Source organism: Mytilus trossulus, chromosome 3 (assembly GCF_036588685.1).
Source record: "Mytilus trossulus isolate FHL-02 chromosome 3, PNRI_Mtr1.1.1.hap1, whole genome shotgun sequence".
NCBI lineage: Eukaryota > Metazoa > Mollusca > Bivalvia > Mytilida > Mytilidae > Mytilus > Mytilus trossulus.
Genome location: NC_086375.1, coordinates 24,886,564 through 24,910,225, shown reverse-complemented (window position 1 = coordinate 24,910,225; position 23,662 = coordinate 24,886,564). Strand labels below are relative to the sequence as shown.

At 33.0% G+C, this 23,662-nt stretch overlaps 1 protein-coding gene across 1 annotated transcript; it reads right to left on the bottom strand.

The window, feature by feature from the left end:
* Positions 1 to 10,283: 10,283 nt before the first annotated feature.
* Positions 10,284 to 22,868, bottom strand: LOC134710861 (protein MEMO1-like). Its single transcript, XM_063571271.1, has 9 exons — positions 22,742 to 22,868; positions 21,196 to 21,277; positions 19,904 to 19,972; positions 17,966 to 18,078; positions 17,239 to 17,350; positions 14,334 to 14,476; positions 13,775 to 13,851; positions 12,743 to 12,847; positions 10,284 to 10,566 (listed from the first exon to the last, which is right to left on the bottom strand). The coding sequence occupies exons 1-9, from the start codon at positions 22,791 to 22,793 to the stop codon at positions 10,429 to 10,431; spliced, it is 891 nt and encodes a 296-aa protein (XP_063427341.1). The 5' UTR covers positions 22,794 to 22,868; the 3' UTR covers positions 10,284 to 10,428.
* Between the last annotated feature and the right edge of the window lie 794 nt (positions 22,869 to 23,662).

The following is a 23,662-nucleotide window of genomic DNA, read 5'->3' as shown; positions in this document are numbered from 1 at the left end:
CTACAGGTAAAATCTTCAAAAACACACAATTCATATATCTGATTGAAATTAAGATCCTGTGTTCACGCTTTGGGTTAAATTTAACCTTATTCGGCCACAAATTATCATCACCATAGTATTTTGTCTAAAAAAAATGTGTAAGGGTTCCGCGGAACCCAGTGTCTCGCCTACTTTTGCTGTAAATCGCAGGCTCAACAAAAATGAGGAAAAAAATCAATAAAAATATTCCTGTTGATACTTACTTATGATTGTAAGAAGCTTCAGTCCAAGTTTGGTAAAAATCTAGGATAGTTGATGAATCTAATAAATGTTTTGAAAACTTTAACTGCAGGCTGTATGCTAAATGTTAACTGGAAGAAAATCTAAGTCCATTTAAAAGTGAAATACAGAAAAAATGGAGTTATCTTTTTACAAAATTTACTTCTGGATACTATCTTATGATCACGAATAAGCTTCTTTCCAAGTTTGGTACAAACCTAGGATAGTTTAAGAAAGTTATTAAAAAAAATTAAATTTTAACCACAGAGTGAATGTAATGTTTCCCCGCAGAAAGACTAAGTCCATTTAAAAGTAAAATACCGAAAAAATGGATTTATTTTTTTACAAAACTTACTTCTGGGTACTATTTTATGATCATAAACAAGCTTCTGTCCAAGTTTGGTACAAACCCAGGATAGTTTAAGAAAGTTATTTAAATTCTAAAAACTTTAACCACAGAGTGAATGTTATGTTTCCCCGCAGAAAAAACTAAGTCCATTTATATAAGGAAAATAAGGAAAAAATGGAATTTTATTTTTACAAAATTCACTTCTGGATACTATCTTATGATCATAAACAAGCTTCTGTCAAAGTTTGGTAGAAATCCAGTATAGTTTAAGAAAGTAATTAAAATTTCAAAAACTTATACCACAGAGTGAATATTTGTGGACACCGCCGACGACGACGACGGAATGTAGGATCGCTTAGTCTCGCTTTTTCGACTAAAGTCGAAGGCTCGAAAAAAGTATCCGATGACCCTGATAGAACATAAGGGTAAAATATGCAAGGCCCCGTGCAGGTCTTGTCTAAATAATTATATCGAAAACCGATATCAAACTATCAATAAAAAAAAGTATGAAGAATTTAAATTCAGAACACGAATTTTACCTTATTCTAAATTATAGAAGATAGAGAGCATAGGTAAATCCACAAGCAACACAAATAGAAAGAATATTGTATAGTGTTAAAGACATATTTATATACCAACTGAATTTGAAGTGAAAAATTTTAATTGACTCATTGATCTCTGTTGTATAACTATAAGGCCGTACTTTAACCTATAATGGTTTACTTTTTAAATTGTTATTTGGATGGAGAGTTGTCTCATTGGCACTCACACTACATCTTCCTATATCTATTTGCCTATAATGGATTACAAAACAAGTACAATCTATGACAATGTGACTGAAAATTAGTTAAATTGGTTTTATATCAAAAGAAAATTGATTTTACAGACAGTAAATTATAAACCAAATATTAGTTTATGATTTGACAACAAACAAGCTGAGTATGCTTGAATCTAATAGTAATAGGTGTGATGATCAATCGAATATTTTTGATGAAAATCAAGGATTTTTGGTTCAAAGCCTGTACACACAAGTATATAGGAAAAATTAGAAGCTGTGGTTAACATATAAGTATCATGAAAAAACGATGTGCGGAAAAAAAGGAGAGCATAACATAAAAAAAAGACAAAAGTTGGTAAATGTATAATCAAGTTGAGATTAAAATGTGGAGACGAATAGAGGTTTCAGTGCTCAAAAACTTGTATAACCCCACCACATTCTTTTATGTGCCTGTCCCAAGTCAGGAGCCTGTAGCTTAGTGGTTTTTGTTGGTTCATATCTGACATATTTGTTTTTCATAAACTGTTTTGAAGTAAAATATATTAAGGAGGTGCATTTAGCTTCCTAGATTGAAAAAAGAAAATATATAAAGGAGGTGCATTTAGCTTCCTAGTAATTATTTATTAAAGAAATAGAGGTGCAGTTATCTTCTATTGAGAATTGTATTGTTTGCTTTAAACATGGATCTTCGGAATAGAAAAATCCCAGCTCCAGATTTTGGAAGGGGGGAAAGTATGAAGAATATGATTATTTCACAGAGCGGAACTGTTGAGCCATGTAATGTAATAGATTTGGGTACAGAAGATGATATTAACTTATCCACCTCCACCCCCGCAGTAAGTCCTATGAACTCGCCTGTGCAGAAGACTAGGACGATTGAGGAAAGTAAAACGAATTGGAATGATAACAATATTATTACGATTCTAACGGACATTCAGAGACAATTAAGAAATCAAAATGATAGATTTTCTGAGCTCAAGACGAAAGTTTTTGAGATGAACATGCAAGTTTCCGAGATAAGCACACAAGTTAAGCTAAATAAGGAAAATATAGCTCAGTTAGCAAGGGGTAACCATGTGGCTGAAAATAACACCAATACGCAGAATTGCAGTCAAAATAGCATAGGCTTTAACATGGCCACAACTGAACAAAATAACCAGGTACCAGTAACCCAACAGTTAGCAGCTGGTCCATGTACTGATAACACTTATACACCACGTCCAGTCAGTACAAATTACGTAAGAGAAAGTAGTCGTGTTCAGCACATGCAAAGGGAGGAACCAAAACCTAGAAGTCCATTCTTTAATGGAAAAGGTGATTTCAAGGCCTTCTGGACACAGTTTAGTTTACTGAGTAATAGGTTTAGTTGGTCCAATGACAGACAAACAGAGGAACTTATTCTAAATTGCTTGAGAGATGAAGCCCTATTATATGTAAATGAGCTTCCTATGTCACTTCATAAAGATATCAAATGTATTCATGAGGCTATGTCACAGAGATTTGGGGACCATATATTACCAGAGACTTATAGGACTAGTTTGCAGTTTATTAAACAGGACCACAAAGAAAGCATACAAGAATATGCATTTCGTGTGGAGAGACTAGTAGGTAAGGCATACCCTGATGTAAATGACTTGGGTTTACTGAACCGTTTCAAAACAGAACACTTTATTAAAGGTCTGCCAGACCAGTCACTAGCTTATGAGGTCCTCATACAAAAGCCAGCAACATTGCAGGATGCAATTAATATAGTCACATGGCACGAGTGTTGTCGAGAAAATATAAATAAAAACTTTAATGTCAGACACTTAAATACTGGTGCAAACTGTATAGCACAAGAGAAAACAGAAGACTTCGAGGTATGTAGGAGGGAGAATCCAACCCAATATGTCACTCATGCAGAATTTAAAATGGGCTTAGACAATTTGAAAAAGGAGTTCAAAATGGATGTTGAAGACATAAAGCAGGATTTAAATGAGATAAAAGATCTATTTAAAACCGAGAAGCAAGAAAGAGAAAATTTTGGTCCATTAAATAAACATAATGTTAGGAATAAAGACCAATTTAATACCAACAACAGTAACAGAGTAAATACATGTTACTCATGCCACAAAGAGGGCCATTACAGCAGAGATTGTCCTTTCTCAAGAGGAAAAAGAGGGAAACTAGAAAATATTAATAGTTTCGGAGGGAACCCGCAGTTTGGTTTTACAAGTCAGAATTATCAGAAATAGTTAGGACTATATAGCAGATAAGCCTACTGGACAAATATGAGAATATGTTTTTATGTAGATTCGGATTTTTTATAATGTAGATATGAAACTTGTGTGATTTTTTGGTTATTGATAAAATGTAAAAAGTGATTTATTGGTTTATGGAGAAGACTTGTAATATTAGTTTATACACTGAGTACATTAAGCACAAATATGTAGAGTATACAGTATTATAGATTTTTGAAAGTATATTGTGGTATTGAAATTGTTTTTGAGATTTTCAGAAAACAAGTGATTTTTTATCAGAATCTGGAATTTGATGGTCCTATTGAATTGTTGTTGTTCTTGCAGTAAAGATTGTTTAATACTATTTTGGTGGGAAGCTGCTTTCGGTGGGTGTATATTGGCAGTTGGGATACTTTAGGTGCCACGTTTGTTTTGGTGCGAGAATAAGTTAAGGCTAATGATTAGTCTAGATTGCAATATACATTTAGGTGACACCATGGGTATGCTGAGCTACATGTATAGTCTACACCATTTTAGATATTTCTCGGGGAATACTGATGACCATTTTTTTTATTCGTTGTACCTTGTACTAATTTTTCTACTTATGTTTGTATGGTGCATCAGTATCGTGGTTGTGTATATATTTATACACGGTGGTACCCTTGACGGCGGTATAGTAATTGGTAGGACATCTGTCGGCTTATGGTTAGTCGGGTGTTTATATGGAGTTGAGCTTCATGATGTTTTTAATTCCAGCGTCTGATAGAACGGAGAATTTTGGAATGAACTTTTAATGTAGTAACTGTATATAAGTGCTGTAACTGTATAAAAAATAGAACTAGGTGTTTTCGTGACACCTTACTGTTATATAAGTCTAAGAGAAGATATTTATATGTGGAAGAAAATTTTAGTTAACTTGTTTTGTCTTTTAAGTATTAACAGGCGCATTAGTTTGTTATCGCAGATATTGTTTTTGTTAGAACATTAACAGACGCAGTAGTTTGTTGATGTATGTTTAAGTTTAAAGAAAGCTTAAATATTTGTTTGTTTTTGACAAATTGGAGATGAGTAATAATAGTTTTATTTGTATGATAGAGTAATATGTACAAAGAAATATTGTGAAAAGAAATTTTAGACGTATTGTCAGAATTGCAAAGCCCATATTTCGAGGACGAAATGTATTCTGGTGAAGGGGCAGTGTTGTAAATGTGTGTTTTGGTTATTTCCAAGTAAAGGAATATTGTTATTATTGTATTAAGAGTTTATATAAGTTGTCAGAAGTTATTTCTAGTATTAAGTATATTGAATTAGCGATTAACGTACGTTTTACTTTATGTTATTAGCTGCATCGATAACGTCGTATTTGGCGCAACTTTGTCATGTATTGTTCAGAACGTTACCGTTGGGTCAATATTTTAAGCGTGAACCCAAAAGTGTTCATTTGCGAGCTCTTAACTGGAAGAATTAATATGTCTATATTTGATTATTCATAAGATTGTATTATTATAAGCATTTTGAGTCGAGGACTCCTATATTTTATGTAAGCGTTTTACGTTAATGTTTTTCTTCCTGCTTAGAATATTTACTTCCGGTAATTTGAAATAAATACCAGTGCACGGGGGGGGTCTCTTCCTATATAAAGGTATATACATATGTGCCGCTGGAATGGGTCCCTTTTTTGATCCGTCAAATATATCAATGGGGTGCAATTTTACCGAGGAAATATATCAATAGGTAGTAATTGACCGATTGTGATATATCAATGGGTGATAAATATATGAATGGGTTATGATTTCGCTGTGAAATATATGTATAGGTAGGGATTTCACAATTATTCAATATATGAATGGGGGGTGTTTTTAAAATCACAGCTGCACACCTGTACCCAAAATCCCACGTTGAGACCCCCCCCCCCCCCCCCCCCCCCCCGTGTACCAGTGCAACGTCACGTTCGTTAGTCTTTGCTGTGTTTACGTTTGGCTTGCAGCAAGGCTCATCCCGGGGGGTCCTAGAGGTAAGAAGCAGCGCATTAGCTGTATGCCTTGCATTTTATTTATATTGTCTTTGAAATGTATAATATTATCCCAGTTGACCCGTACGAAGATACATGAGAAAGATTATCATTTTAGTAGCTTCGCCCCGTATGTTAACTTATATATTATTGTTGGAATATTGTACTTGTATGGAAACATATCGGCTGTTTAATAAAGGTATTATTTTTACTTATGATTATTTCTTCACGCTACCAATGATGAGAGAGAACAGACAACAGTTTTGACGTCCGTATTTATTTATTATCCCGTATATTTACTAGTTTTATGAGTATTCGTATTTGCTGGCTTTATAACTATATCAAAACATAGCAAGAAGCAGAAATTACGACACCATTGATTTTCTCTTTTGAATTGTTCTATATTTTTCATGTCAGAACCTTTTAAGATCTTTTAAAGCTGACTATACAGTATGTATTTTCTCATTGTTGTGACGTTAAGCACGTTATTGCGTCAATGCCGTGAAATGCGACAGAGCAATTTGATAAATAGCTCTTCTATGAAAACTAACTAGTTCAGCTTTATGAAATTTATATCCATAGATTAGGCAGGTATTACTGTTTCCAAAAATATTAAAAATATTCTTTAACTTTTTACAATAGTTTCAAATAATGAAACAAATATTACCAAAACGTCAAAAATATGCGTGTCAGACGTAACAAATTATTCGCAAAATAACTGTTGCGGGAATTTTTGTGGTCTAATAAAAAGTTTAAAATCCGCGAAAATTCGCATGAATGATAAACGTCTAATATAATTTATGACACCATTGCTGTTTTTTGTGTTGATCGAACGGTAAAAAAATATTTTTTCAAAAATTAATATTCCTCGCCATGGTCAGGTTTCTGAAAATGGTAAGTTATCAAAATTTATCGCTTTTTAAAGTATCAGATGATATAAAATTTTGTTTTTATGAATTATTCCTACAAATGTGCCTAGATAGACCATTTCAAATCCGGAATTTTACAGCACTCGCACCACAAATAAAAACGTATTGGCCTTGGGAAAATGTCTTGCAAGATTGTCCAATGTCGAATTTCGCCGCTTTTTACATAAACACTGTCAGTTTCAACGTCATTTTATTAAATATTCAATTTGTAGCATATAAAACAGTGCTTTTTCGTAATTGTGCTTTCACCCCACAATACGATAACATACTTTTTGATAAGCTGTTAAGTCGAAAGGACTTCGTTTTTTAACAAATCAAATGTCTTGCAAGTTTGTCCACTGAGCATTTTTTTTACGTTTTGAACGTTTTCGATTCGGGACGCTATACATATATGTGTTTCAAATTATTTCTAAAAGTTTGTTCTTTGTTTTGGTGTTAAACACCACATCATGTATAAGCGACATTTGTTGTATTTTATTGACCTGTCATCAAAGGTAGGAGAAGCCGGACATCAGGCGACCTTAAGTTAAAATCGTAGCAATAACTGTCGATTAGGATCGGAGTCGAACAAATCTCGCCACGAGCGTATCTTAAAATTACCATGCTTTTTATCACTTTATATGAACTCATTAGGCCAATCATCCTCCTAGTACATCGAATTTGAAAGCAGTTCGTATTATCATATGATATATGAACGATATTTCATTGTTTTTAAATAACAAGTACGGTTCGATTTTATGTTTTAAAATCAGAGGATAATACAAAATAACCAAATTACAAATTTCGAAAATAGATAGAATCATAGAAACCACGATAAGAACTGCAATACATAAAAGAAGTTATAATCAAATAGAAAATGAATAATTATCTAAAATGAAAAAAAAAAACATATGGTAATTTGTCAATTATAAATAGGTAAAATATTAATTACAGAAAAGAAGAATTTCATATCCGAGACAGAGAGAATTAAATATTGTAAAGAGATGAAGAAACTAAAAAGAAAAGAGCAAAAAAATAAAAGTTACAATAAATATAAAGAAAAATACAACACAAGCCGAATCAGAAGTCCGAAAAGTTCATTTGATTGTGTATCTACCAGTAGCAAATATTTCATACATATTCAAGACTTTGAAGTATCCATATCGATCAAAAATGATTACAATCAAAACGAAAAAAGTATACTCGATTACCGACGTAAAACGTCAAATTTTGACGTTACCAATTGGGACGCAATATCGTGCGTAACGTCTAAGGGCTATCATCCACTTCATTTGAACTTTGGTGGAATAATTGTCTCATTGGCAGTCATACTACATCTCTTTATTTAAAAAAAACAACATTTCTGATACGAAAATTGTTTTTCCACAGTATGATTATGACATAAAAACAAATGATCTATTAAATTAATGAAAGTGAAATTTTGTCAGTTGTTTGATTTTAACTCATAAAGCTTGTAGCAAATAACAGTTAAACCAATATATGTCATGTTCCAGGGCCTGGTCAGTATTTTCTTTTCTTTATATTCAGCACCCTGTTAGTTTGAACATATTTATCTATAGTGGATTGGGAAACAAGTTTTGCAACTAATATTAATCCCTTTCCACTTTGCGGGTGCGAGTGCTGCCTTGTAGCGGCATTAGCCTACTCTTTTTCGAAATCTATAAGGGTGTCTTTAACGTGCAAGAGATATGGCTCTCTCTTAACACGGGTCAGCCATTTATCGTCCCCTTTCGACGGACTATCATCGTTTCCTCAAGACCATACTCGCCAATGGTGTCAAGGGAGAGCCGAAAATCAGTCCCTGAAATTTTCATCCCAGACGGGAATCGAACCAGGAACCTTTGTGTTAGTAGTCCGATGCACTAACCACTACACCACGGCTCTCTCTCAGCACCCTGTTATTCTCTATTTTGTATTTTTATTCACCAATTGTTCTCTATTCTTTCATTTTACCCCCTTTATTGTGTATGTTTTGTCCACTATTCTGTAAATTCCATAATGTTGAAGTTTGTAATTTTGGTTTTTCAAAACGGTTTTTGCTTTTCTATGATGATGACCTCCAGGAAGATCAATTAATTGTTCTGTAGGTGGTATTGGTCATTGCTGTATACCTCCAACATACACCTTATCGCTATTTGTGCACCATTACTTGACATTACAAAAGTTCCTGTGAAAGGAGTAAGTTCGGTAAGGGCCATATTTGGCCCCCAATTATAAAGTTCATAGTTATAAGACAATAAATGTTTTAAGTTGCCTTAAAGACATGTTAGAAAGTTAAACAGAACTGCTTTTGTCAAAGTTTAATTCTAACACGTTGATTTTTACATCCAAAAAATTTGTAAGGGTTCAACAGAACGCAGTGTCTCGCCTACTTTTGCTGTAAATGGCAGGCTCAACAAAAATGAGGAAAAAAATCAATAAAATATTTCTCTTGATACAATCTTTTGATTGTAAGAATCTTCTGTCTAAGTTTTGGTAAAAATCCAGCATAGTTTATGAATCTAATAAATGCTTTAAAAACTTTAACTGCAGACTTTACACGAATGTAATGTTAACTGGAAGAAAATCTAAGTCCATTTAAAAGTAAAATACGGAAAAAGTGGATTTTCTTTTTTACAAAATTTACTTCTGTAAAACATCTTATGATCATAAATAAGCTTCTGTCCAATTTTGGTACAAACCCAGGATAGTTTAAGAAAGTTATTAAAATTTTAAAAACTTTAACCACAGAATGAATGTAATGTTTCCCCGCAGAAAAACTAAGTCCATTTACAAGTAAAATATTGAAAAAATGGGATTTTATTTTTACAAAATTTACTTCTGGATACTATCTTATGATCATAAACAAGCTTCTGTCCATGTTTGGTAGAAATCCAGTATAGTTTAAGAAAGTTATTCAAATTTCAAAAACTTTAACTACAGAGTGAATATTTGTTGACGCCGCCGACGACACCTACGACGAGGGAATGTAGGATCGCTTAGTCTCGCTTTTTTGACTAAAGTCGAAGACTTGACAAAAAGGTCAAGATAAGGGATTTTGGTGAAATTTGACAAAATTAGCTAGATTTCGACAAAAAAAAAGTCCAGGAAACATAGAGCGCAGGCGTCGACAAGCTTAAGATTCAAATAAGACATGTGAAATGTCTTCACAAACATTATTTTAAAAGATCTTTGTTGTCGACGTATGCACTCTATGTTTCCTGTCCAATAATCTATAGAAATTCACCCATTTTCATTGATTTTCTCGTTAAAAATCAATATTAGTACAACTTGTGACGTCATAATGAAACGCAGAAACGTAAAATTTTCAACAAAATGGTTTAAATCCTAGCTAGTCAATGTATTAGCTATAATTTATCGTGATATTGGTCGATAAATCCGAATTTGAAATTTACGCTTAAAAAGGGGGCCATTTTAGGACCTTATCGAACATACTCCTTTGACGTCCTGATAGAAAATATATGAAGCCACAAGGGAAAAGTGATTGTTGTATGACGTCAAAAGATCAAGCTGGACATATTCTCTGGTCAAGCAGGACAAATTCTCTGGTCAAGCAGGACAGATTCCTTGGCCAAGCAGGAAAGATTCTCTGGCCAAGCAGGACAGATTCTCTGGCCAAGCAGGAAAGATTCTCTGGTCAAGTGGCACAGATTTCCATAAAGCTATAAGGTGTATTGGTTTGCAAGGGTTAAAAAGATATCAGTCAAATTTGTGTGGCCTAATGTGACAAAACAAAAAGTTAAAACTACTATGATTTTTATGTTAAATTGTATAATATTGCAGTATCACAAATAAACATGTACATATATGCAACAGAATGGAAAGGTTTTGTCCACACATCATGTGATGAAAGCAAATGTAGTGACTATTACGAAAAATTTTCGTCATTCGATCACAAGCGCTCCAGATGCATAACTGACTGACGAGTCTCTCATAGATTTACACTGACTGGATTGTGCATATTTAACAAACTTAAATGACATTTTATGTCCATTTCCAGTTTTTGTAATAGCATGCACTGCCTGAAAAATAAAATAAATTCTCAATAAAAAAGTATGTATAAGTTAAGCATACAAATGAAGAGAAACATGTATACCATGATGGATGGAGAGTTGTCTCATCGGCACTCACACCACATCTTCCTATAGATATCTATTGTAAAAGTTGTAGGCTGTGTTATTGCTTACATCCACTTTATTTGAACTCTGGTGGATATTTGTTTTATTAACAATCATACCACATGATCCTTATTTTTATTTTGGTTTGTCAAACTGAATCATGAAATCACTACAAACAAGGTCTTTCAGTTTAAAATCACTCTTGGTGATGATTTTACACTGACATTGTGAAAATATCTCTGTATATATTCTATTGGTAATACATGACAGCATCATTTCGTTGAAACAACCCTTTTACCATTGATTCAACTGAATAATTGAAGCTATCATATAAACGAGTAAAGGTAATCTCCCTTGATATCAGGGAAACCTTTTTAACCAGAATGCAATTGTTTCTGACACAATTTTTGTCATCTGATTAAAATTCCAAAGAAATTTTTAATTTATGATCATTTATCTGAACATATAAAACATGCTTAAATTGTTGTAGAACGGAAGCCAGAAATGTGCAATTTCAAGTTTAAATATAATTATTGATTGTCCAGTGAAATTTGGTTCAGATCTGTGAAAAACGAGTTTCCAACGTACAATGCACTTTGCAATCTACCTTACAAAGATATAATATATTTATTCAGTGTAGGACAGTCGGGCCAGCCGAAGGCTGGCCCGAAATTTTTTTTTTGGGCCAGTAAAAAAATTACTTCACAGGCCCAAAATGTAAATTGGTAGCCCAATTATTTTACTCAATTACTTTTCCGTGTTGAGCCATAAAAAATGAAAAAAAACAAATATAAATTGATGTTCTTAATTCTTCAATCAAACCTTGCCGACACATATTAACCCTGAAAAACACATTCCCAGTCTGATCCAGTCTATATTGTCACTGAATTAATGAAACCTCACTGTACAGTCCAGTGCCTTATATCGATCAATATAGGGTTTTGAAGAGGAAAAAGTGACCTCTCATTCCATAAGAATAGCGAGAAGTGAAGTTCCATTACTGTGTCGGTTGCATAGTGATTTCGTGCCCATAACTGAAGATTTTGTTGTTGCGTTTAAAATTAAACAGTTTTCTGTGAGTTGATCTATAAAAAATAGGACTGGGAATTTCCGCGATATTCTATCCGGTCAGTCATTTCCAAAATTTGTATTTCAGTTCAAAATGTCTGACAGTGCAAAACAAAATCAAAGACATTTTATAGTGGGTCTCATTGGGGTCTAAGCGTGACGCAGGATTGCTGATTTTTTGTAAGCGTGAAACGTGAAAGTCGTGAAAACGGGAAATGAGGTCTTGCGGGACCCGGGAAATGACAAAAACGTGAGAATTGCTTACGTATATAGTGTAAGCGGGATACGGGAATCTGACAAAACAGTAAAGGGATCCGGGATCGGAACCCGCAATGAGACCACCTTTATAAACGTAATATTTTCTTATCACTTGTTTCTGTCCTTGGGGGTTTACTATCCACAATCGTATGAAAAATAGTTTGACAGCTTATCAGTTTTATCTGCGTTTGTAGTCCGAGATTACTCTGACGTCCGTCAGAGTAATCTCGGACTACTGCGTTTTGAGTTCTTTTCAGAATTCACTTGTCCTTGTTTGGTTTAGCGGGTCAAACGAAATTTTACTGTCAATGACTGTCGTTATCTTTTATAAAACACAATTTGTTTAGCGACCACCATTGCCAGTAAAGCCTAAGCTTATTTGACCCACTAAACAAGCAATATCACGCACGATGTGTTTGTCATTCGCCATGTTAATATTCTATTGCACTTATTCTTCTTCTGTATATCCTTCTAATTATGGAACACCTCTTCAACTTGTACGTTTTTAAGTAACGATGTGACCAGAGGATTCCCGAAAATGATTGTTCCGAAGTTGGGGTGTGTTATTTATAGGAGTAATTACGATTTTGAGAAAAATAATGCACTCGCCCAATGATTTATTTTTGGGTCAGTAACTATCTATCTTTTTACAGTTTCTAATCGCCCAATCAAGGTTTTGGTCGCATTTGGCGACCAGGCGACCGGCTGTGTCCTACACTGTTTATTGGGAACTAACAAATCATACAATACTCACATTTAATAAAACACCTATAGGATACCTTCCACAAATTGTGTTATGATATTGCTTTAGGTAATCAGTAAACTGTGCTGGGTTCAAAGATTCTATTATATCCATTCCCTGAAAAAAAATGTTGTACCATATAAAACTACTAATTTTGAAAAACTTTGTCAACATTTTTTTCAGGACTACTGTATAGCCGGTTATTTTCGCAGGGTGCTAATTTTCGCTTATTAACGCCGCGTCACAGAAGAACAAAATCGCTAAAACAAATTCTGCCAATTTAAAAGTGTATATGCAAAGGTATTGATAAAAGTTTTGAATCCCCCAAAATAATAACCGCCAAAATATTTCGTATACCTTTTTCAATGGAAATCCCGAAATTTTAAATCCATGAAAATAACCTGCTATACGGTATTCCGTTCAAATAAATGTGGAAGGGCAGAAATGGAATTTTAATTTTATGACATGGGTTGTGGTTTGATACTTCAATGTTAAATTTCCAATTGATACAGTTGTATACAAATTACTCCTGATTTCTGAAAAAAATAAAATAGCTTTTAAATCAAAATTCAGTAAATATATAAGTCACAGTAATTTATTTCAACAGGAGATAAAAATTTAATAACGTCCAATAAAATATCCATACAATATGGATAATTGGCTCTGTTTTTACGAAATCATTATCACAAGATATTTTTCTTAAATGACTATACAAAATAGCAGAAATATTTTCATCTGTGTCCCTAATTGGGAGATCTATGCTTTCAGCACAATGAAAAGCTTTTTCAACATTTTTCTTCATGCATAATATGTAGCCAGCTGCATGTCAAAATTTCATACTCTATCAAACATGCTACGACGGGGTCATAATAAAAATTCATGATTTTCCACTCAATTTTCAATCAGCTGACCTAATAATGTTTACAAGATAATCTCTTAGTCTGCAATGTCACTTGTTTTTCTGTTTTTTAAAAATAACATGAAAACTTATATTTCTGAGAATCCCAGACACTATAAATTGGTGTATAGACAGAAAAAACCTACCATTTTATCTAATGCTTCTATGGACTGCCATATCTGACCACATGATTGATCATGGTAAGTATAATGGAATCTCTGACCTAAAAATATTTAAACACATGATTATTTTGACCATCAATATCACTTTATTACCTAGAAATAATGTTGAGGTTTATGAGAGTAAAAAAAGTTCTATTCTGAATATATTTTCATACATTATGTTTAAGATCCTAAATATGTAGGATGTATAACTATAGTTCACAAATATTGTGTATGTAATCAATGTTGTTTTGTTGATTTTTTGCTAAAGAAAAAAAAAAACACTTAAGAATTCGGTGTTTATGTGTTACATGTGCATAAATTTACATTTCTATTTCTTACTGAATTACACATTTTTTAAAATAAATTAACAACCTCGTCATCATATTTAGCCAATTGCACCTTTAAATTTGGCTCAAATAATCTTAGCACTTTAAAAAATACTTGAAAGTAGACGGTGTATCACAAATGCTAAATATTCATACCATGCAAAAAAATAAACCCAGTACAAAGATGAAACTGTTTTATAATACATTTACTTTACCCCAATGACAGAAGTCAGATGAAATAACAAAGAGATTCTCGGGATCAGCCAAATAATTTGCAAATATTCTGCCATACAATTCTTCCTTCTCCACTGATAACGACCCTACAAGTACTGGAATGATTGTAAAATGACCTTGCCTCCTGAAAACAAACAGTAGTTATAATGAGTCAAGCATTGGTAAATATTCTTTTCAATTTCAAAAATATGCGCCAACCTGTCAACAGGTTTTTTGTTAAAAAGCAGACATAACTATTAGATCTGGGTCCTCATTTATTATTTTGAATAGATCCTCAAGGACTTAATAAAAAAAACTTAACCAGTTGAGCATTTGTCTGACCTTTTTAGATTAAACTTGTCAATATGAATACAGCCATAGAAAAGCAGTTACATCTGAATTATACCACTCCATCAAGAGTGATACAATATTCCTTTTCTCAAGACAACTAAATTATTTGAACTTTTTGGGTTGCACTTTGTAAATAAAGCTGTTTCTCAAACCACCTCTCTTTTGGGGAGATCTTGAATATTCATAGAAATTTAATTCTGTTTACATAGTGGTTCCCAGTTATGCTCTCTGTGTTCCATATCACAGAGACATAACTTGGGAAAGTTACCAGTAAATAAACATGTGTATATTGTTTACATTGAAATCTGTGGTAACCTTTCATTCGAGGTAGGGGTAGTTAAGAAAATTAGATTTAGTTTAAACTCTGAGAAGATCAGGGCATATACATGTTGAAAATATGCCACACAGCCCTATATTTTGACCTTTGAAAAAAGTTGTAGTGCATATAAACTTTCAATTCTAGGATAAGATTTTCTTCAAAACTTCATAGTAAAAGTCTTAAAGTGATACAGTTTTAGCCGTAAAAGGAGTTCCTATGGGAAATTGCATTGTCAATATTTACAGAAATGCAACCCTTAGATATTTATAATCAAATTATTGAAGGTTGAGAAATATCATAGCTCACAAGATAATGGATTTGTTTTGCTAGTATTAGCATAACATATCATATAGACGATAATATGTTGGCAAATTTATCTTACTATTTCTTTGATCTATGAAAGATTGCATCAATTCTATGTAACATCAATAATCAAGGTTTCCTTTTTTCTTTACATCAAAATCACAAAGAAAAAAGAAAATTGAATGACATAATTGAAATTTGACAAAACTTAGAAAATTAGACCAAGCAAACCAAAAAATCATCTGTTCTGATTAAGTATAAACATAGTCATACTTGGAGAACTATATATATATATATATATACCCTATATGCTCATATCTATTATAAGGCATGAATGAATACAATATATATAGTATTGCCGATAGCCCAGCAAGCATAGTGGACAACGGAATTTATTAATTTATTTACATACATGTATCTCAATAAATATATATATATATATAAACATTGGAAAACAACAATAACCACAATGACTCCTAATAGCAAAAACCTTGAAATATCCTGTTAGGTACAACTTAGCTAGAAAAAAGTAAACCTTGTACCAACGAGAGCTAAAATATAGCCGACATGAATGAAAACATGTAACTAAATACATACATAAATAACTCGATCATCAACGACCTCGCCAGCCAGGAACAACCAAACAAAACCCATTAATGGGGTATACTGGAAACCTGGGTCCGACCTCATGCGACAAGTCATCTCACGAGACATACTCAGACGAATATATTGTTTTGAAAAATATATATAAATGCATGTATCAAATTATATACATAATTTTACTGGAACTTGAATGTTGCCCTGTCTGCGGCGGGCTAGAAAGTGATAATATCAGGGAAAAAATTTCCCGCTATAAAATTAGTCACGTGTCTTATACCTAGTGACTTAAACTTATAAAATTACTACGCTAGTACCGTATATACAATAATTTCTCCCTATACTACGAAACGTGAGAAATTATACTTATTTCCTCATATAATTAGGAAAGTTATCATAAAAACAAACAAAGCCATTATGTCAAAATGTTATTTTGAATTTTATCTGGAATAGAAATTATGAATGTAATTATAGTTGTTTTACCGTCTAAAATATATAGCTTTATACATGTACAAGATAGCTATTACCATTAGGTGTCATACCACCAATAACTCCCTCAAATTTAGAACGTATGTGAAAGTAGGCCTACTCTGACAAAAAATAGTTTATTTGATGTCATTGTTCACCAAAACTACATGTAACCAACAAATTTGCAGAAATGAAACTTTTGTTGAAAGAGAAATATATTTTAGACCATTTCGAGCCAAATTTTATTAATGCGCTCCATGGTATACTAATTTAAGATTACCAGAAAACCAGGGATTATTTTTAGTGATACCTCCATTCTTTCTTATATGATTTTGAATGTATGTTGAAAATTGGCATGCAGAAAGGTGACACCTGTACCATTCAGGATATACCTAGTTTCTATGAAGTTAAACTTAAGATAAAATATTTAGAAAGCTGTGAAACTTGCAAAATTTGGTTGAACAGATAGGGACTTTTAATTGGTGGTATGACACCTTACTTAAATTTTCCTAAAGGCTTAACTTAAATTATTAACAGAAGTTGTTTCCCTTTCCCTTTTATTAGCTCATGACTTTAGATGTACACAGCAGTTTGGTCAATATCCCTAATGTGTCTCAAATTGAGGAACACAAAAGTAGTGTGCAAACAAAAATTATCTGTAAAGACATTTTTGCCATATTTCAAATTTTAAACAAGTGACTGAGCTTAACCATTTGTGCTGATTTGGAGAGCCTATGTGTAAAAATGTCTCAGAAGATAAACTAGCAATCATACATATCAAGTTTGCGAAATGAGCAAAGGAATTAAGGAAAAGGCTACCATTACTGTCATCCTAAAATGACTGGTGCAGATGTACCCAGTTACTTTACCTTTCCATTACTTTAGCTATATATGGCAGTTGCATTTCTATACTATGTTCATCTTCGTCTGTATCTATTTTCATAGTTTCAAACCGTCCAGTTGCATATAACTCTTCATTCACTGCATAAAAAACAAATCTTAATTAATAAATATTCACTTACTTACCCTGTAAATATCTTTGTTTTAATCTCTAATGGCCTATTCCATTAAATTCACCATTTTTTTTTGCATGTCATTATCTTAATAATTATTATTTTGCAAAGTACATGTTTTGTTAATACAGTAAAATGACGATATAAGAATTTCTTTTGTTATAATCACATTTGATGCACAAATAGGTTTTCGAAAACAATCAAATGGAGCAAAGCACTTTTGATATCAGATCTTTTAAATTAACCAAAAAAATATAATTTAAATTTCATGCATCCCTACCTTCCATAACACATTATTAAGTCCAGAAAATGTCTTTTTATCATTGTATATATAGGTACCAGAAGTCTGTAAAGATTTCTTTTTGGAAACAAGTAATCAATATATATTTTTATTTTGGTCTTGTTAAATTTAAGCTTAAGTTCAATCATCTCAACAATGAAACCTGGAAAAGTAATTTGATCAAAAAGTATGTTTCAAATCATCATAATTTTTTTCAATTTTAATTACTTACAATCTATAAAGTCCATACGGAAGTGCTTCAATCCATACTTACTGGACACTAATATATACAAATGTACTTACTTTGAGAATCTACGACTAGATCATATAATGGTGTTTGATATTTTTCTGTAGCAGTTAAGGCACAACCAGACAATCTAACATGGTGGGAAGGTCCTAGTATAAAAATACGTTTTCTGAAATAGAATTTATTTATTGTGCATGTAAAAAAACTGTGCATTATATTAATAAATGTTTTATTTAAATTGACAGTGTATATCAAGATATTTACAATTCAATGGATTCACATAAAGAGAGATGGTTTATTTTTTCTTCATTTCAGGTAAAAACCATTGTGGCTCCAACATCAGTGGCGGATCCAGAACTTTCCATAAGGGGGAGCCTGCTGACTGACCTACAAATGTAGGGGGGGGGGGGGGCATTCCAGTCATGCTTCAGGGATTCCATATATAATCAACAAACTTTTTCCCATGAAAAAGGGAGCCCCCTGAATCAGCCTATGAACATGGTGAAATCTAACCAACTACATTGGGAGTACTGGAATCCATCAATTACGATGCAATAAGACATGCAAATCTAACTTATTTCTGGATTTTTTTTCAGATTTCTTTTTTTTACATCTAAAATGATATTTTAGGAATTGAGTGCACGTGATACCACACAATTTCACCTAAATCACCTAAATCTCAATCACTTGTATTACAAAAACAGGGTTTCCCCTGGGTCAATTATTTTTTTCGCCACCTCTTTCGCCAAAACAATATATTTTTCGCCACTTTATTTTTTTTTTCGCCAAATATATTTTTCTTTTAAAATTTTCTTTTTTTTTCAAGCCCTCCCCCTGCTCTAAATAAGAAGTGTTTTTTTTTCTCAACAAAACGAAGAATCTTTATCACTTGGAATTGATCCTTCGTGTAAGGTGTAGTCATTACATTGAAGGGTAATTCTCATGCCAACCTTTTTAATAGATTACTTCATAACGACAGTTTTCTTTTCTTATCTAGACCATCGTAAATAAGTAAAACTATATGCTTGAAACACGTGTGTTACCAAACGACCAACTCAAATCAATGATCTTTATGAAGGTTAAATAATAAAGTTTTAAATCAGAGACCTTTCTAACTTTTGAACATTTTTCGTCATAACAACAGTTTTCTTTTCAAAAGAAGGAGAGAAAGCGTAAATTTTGCTTCAAACACGTGCGTCAATAGCGGTAAATAAATCCCTTTTGTGACATGTGCAGAAGCCATTTAACCATATCATTTTGTCATATCATACATATTAATTAGTCCTTTGATGTGGATAGCTATAAATGCAATCAGCCGATTATTGATTTTCTGTCAAAATCTTAACGAGTTCAAGGTGAATTCCGAGTAATGTCTGATAGGTTAAGTCAGAGAAACCCGAAAAAAGTAAATAAACAAGATGGCTGAAAATAAATCGTTATATATATATTTCTTTCGCCAAATTCTTTCGCCAATGACGAATTTTAATCGCCACAATTATTATTTTTTCGCAATTTGCGAAAATGGCGCCCGCCAGCGGAAACCCTGAAAAAAGTATACCTATTCTGACATTGGACTTCTTTGAAACTGAGTTTAACTGTGCATATTGCTGTGTGTTTCTTTTTTGTACATTGGTTAGAGATATCACAAAACATGTTAATTACCCAGCAAATTTTTTGTGCATGTTCCAAGTCAGGAGCCTCTGGCCTTTGTAAGTCTTGTATGTTTTTTAATTTTAGTTCAGTTGTATATTTTGGAGTTTAGTATGAAGTCCATTTTCACTGAACTAGTACACACTTTAATGTACATGTACATGTAGGGGCCCGCTGAGGCCTGTCTCAGTCCTTGTTGTAATGAAGACCCATTGATGGCTTTCAGCTGTTATCTTGTCTTTTACTGGGTTGTTGTCTCTATGACATAATCCCTGCTTTCCATTCTCAATTTTATTTTTACAAGTCTCTTTTTATTACATGTACTTTTGCATAGTTATACTTACATATGGGTTGGATCTATTTGTTTGTATGCATGGCCTCCACAGGCTCCACAATAGGAATATCCTGCATGTCTGAAATAGTTGTTTAATTTTGTAAATCACTTGCTATTTTGCTGAGGATTAAAGAAGTAAGCAAGATTTTCATCTTATTCTACTACCTCATAAGGACAATTTTACAATAAATTCTAGGAGATATTTTTGAATTATCTCCCTTAGGATTAGTTTTATAATACATACATGTACTATAGGATTTATATCTCACCTGGTAAAGGTTCATTTGAAAATTATATAAAATTTTAACTTTATTTTACATGCAAGATATGAAAACAATTATTTGCAGGCTTTCTATCCATGGATCACATTTTGCACGATTTTGTTACATTTTGTATTAATGATAAACATGTACAACATTTGAAAATGTCTGCATTTCTTTTTAATTACCCATATTATACCTATTGATTTAAAATTATGTCATTATGTACAAAATGCAGTTACTGTCAAATGTTTGGCCAGCCATTTGAAAAAGCTTTTTTAAACTGGACTTTGGACTTTTTTGGATAGTTGTCTCATTGGCAATCATACCACATCTTCTTTTATATATTTTTTAATGGAATCTTTACTTCATTGTACCAAGGCATGGATTCTTTTTATTTCAACAGGTTTCTATTCTTAAAGTGTTTTTTTTTATCTTTTGGCTTATATTGAATATTCTTATTGTGTGAGCGATCTTAAGTCTAGCATTTCTACCAACAAGCATATGTGCTGAAATAAAGTGCTTCCTCAAGTCCTCGAGAGGTTTAGCTAGTTGTAAAACCAAGTCTAATTCACCATTTTCTACATTAGGAATTTATGTACAGTACTAGGATATCGATAGGGATATGACAGTTGTTTTTCATTTTGTTTAATGTGTTTCAGCTTTTGATTTTGTTGTTTGTTAAGACTTTTAGGTTTTATTTTTCCTTTAAGAGAGTTAAGATTTTATTTTTTTTACTTTTTACAAACTATGAATTACAATACTTGAAACTGTTGTACTCCAACCATGATTGTATGAAGTGAAGAAATTGGTTTACATTTGTAACTTTTGAGCCTTTTATACCTTGTTTTGTTCATTGTCAAAGCCATAAAAAGTGACATATTTATAGTTACATACATGTATATGTCTTCATCGTTTGGTCTTTGGTGGAGACGAGGAAGTGTTTAATTGTCATCTATAACGTCTCCTTATTTTTTAATATTGATCAAGTGCTAAAATGTATGTACATGTATCTCATTTATATTAAAATTAACATATTTACGGTGCAATAATTGCTCTAGCTGGAGACTGAATAGGTTTGGCTGGAGCTAACCAACCCGACAACTGTGAACTCAGCTCTGCTCCTACAATAGAATAAAATTTGCTTATTATAGTGGTGGATTGATGCAGGAGAACTTTAAGAAGGGACATATATGTATTATATACATGCCTACAATACATTTATCAGTGGACACGCCATGGGATGACCTTTGTAAACAATGTTCATGTAAATTAGTGGGTCTCATTGGGGTCTAAGCATGACGCTGGATTACCGATTTTCGGGATCAGAACCCCTGTAAAGTGAATGCATGTTTTCAAGGAGGAAATTTCATATCTATATAGTCTACCATGCATTCTAAGGGGGTCTTGTTGCGGGGTTCCAATCCAGGATCCCGCTTACTGTTTTGTCAGATTCCTGTATCCTGCTTACACTATGTACATTTTTGTACATAAGCAATTCTCATTTTTTGGTAATTTGCCGGTTCCCGCTATACCTAATTTCCTGTTTTAACAACACAATAATTTGACTTTCATGTGTCATGTTTACAAAAAAATCAGCAATCCTGTGTCACGTTTAGACCCCAATGAGACCCACTTCTGACATCTCAAAGAAGGCTAAAAATTTGATGCACTACATAAAAAAAGATCCAATTAAGTTTAATTTACTTGCATGCATGTCTTAATGAAAGATTCATAAAACAATACTGACAGGTTTTTAAAAACACTACAACATTTATTTTAAAAACATGTTTATCTGACATCAGATCATGTCTATTATTGTGTATAATATGTCCCGTCAAGGCCACTCAGGCGCAGATCCAGAGGGGGGTTCCGGGGGTTGCATTTGCATTTGAATGGAGACATGTAATTGGAACCCCCCCCCCTTTTTAAAATGGCTGGATCTACCCCTGCCACTGGTCTTCAGCACAACACCCTACATCTAATTACATGGATTAAAAGACTTCATGCGTAATAATTTAGGTTTATAGTAACAAATGTGCCTTTAATATCTGGTTTTAGGATTATTGCTTTTTGAAATAAAAATCTGCAGAGGCCCTGTATCTTTATATATAACTTCAATTAACTAAGACATATTTTCACATTATTTTTTAAAGGCTAGCTGAAGCCCACCTACAGATGTAGGGTGCTGTGCTGAAAACCAGTGGCTTTGACTGGCTTGTGCTGTTTTCCAATTTCCATTCCCTATTCTATGCATAATGATCCTTGTTTTGATTTTTTCAATTCTTTTATTTTTAAGATCATTTTCCCTAGTAAAAACATATTCTTAACTTATTTTGTCCATTTTCTCTAATATTCTCTATATTTCATTATTTGTCTTATTTTTCACTATTTCTTTTTTCAAACTATTTATTCAGCACTTTTTACTTATTATTCTGTATTCTGTAACCCTATTCAGACCCTTATACATAATTTATTGCACAAAGAAAAGTGAGAGCAGTGGTAACGATCCGATCAGCTGATGGTATTGCAGTGAAATTGTTGACATTTAGGCCTTCTATCAATCCAATTTTGTCTAATATGCATACCATCGTCTGTATACCAGCTACCTGCATGCGTGGCACGTCTGACTTTCGACATTTTCGAACCTATTTTGTTGAATATTTGTTTATCATGCACCTTTGTTTATGTTCAGTCTAAGATCCCGGAAGTTTATAAAAGTATGATGCGCACGCGTAAGAATGTATCCAATAGCGGGAAATTCAAAGTACATGAAATAGCCAGAATAAAGGAGAAGGTATGACAAATAAACATGATGATAAAATCCACTTTTTGTCCATGAATTAGAAAAGTACAAGTGACAAGATCGAACTGAACGAAACAAAGCATCCATTTGTTCACATTTCTGTCACCATGGTCACCTGTACAGCAATCCTGGAAGATTTTTTGAAGTCGATGAATTGTGCCCCCAATAGACAACTTTCGAGTTCATCCGTCACCGGAAAAAACTCGTCAATTATACGCGCCTTTATCGCAGTCATCTGTGCGTTTAGGGGCGTCGTCACTTCCTTACAAGGTTGAGCGAGTGGTTGGAAAATTATAATTCTATATTGTACGAATTATTTGGCAAATTGAATTCTAAAAATAGACAATCAACACTGCTGTCATTAGGGAATTGTCAGTAAGTACCTACAGAGCAACCATTATTTCTAGTTTATCCTGCACAAAAACGATCACTAAGACGCTTGATGAACGTAAATAGTGCAGGGATACAGGCGAGCCCCTCTATCTGGTAAATGACGTCATAAAGGCGTGCATAATTGACGAGTTTTTGCCGGTGACGGATGAACTCGAAAGTGGTCTATTGTGCCTAAAATAACTTTCTTAACTTACAAAAAAATCGACAATCTTTAAAAATCCATTTCTTAACACGAATATTTTCTACACAGCACAACATAAGCCACCCAACGCTTCCATGGTAGGTAGGCTGTAACTGTCTTTTGCCTGTA

Bases quoted from the DNA above. Each gene is read 5' to 3' on its own strand.
- LOC134710861 (XM_063571271.1), bottom strand. From the start codon at position 22,793: ATGTCGAAAGTCAGACGTGCCACGCATGCAGGTAGCTGGTATACAGAC. The intron at 17,351-17,965 runs GTAAGTACATTT...TTTTTTATGCAG, and splicing joins TCTAGTCGTAGATTCTCAAA to TGAATGAAGAGTTATATGCA. The intron at 13,852-14,333 runs GTAAAGTAAATG...AAATATTTTTAG, and splicing joins ATCTGACTTCTGTCATTGGG to GTCAGAGATTCCATTATACT.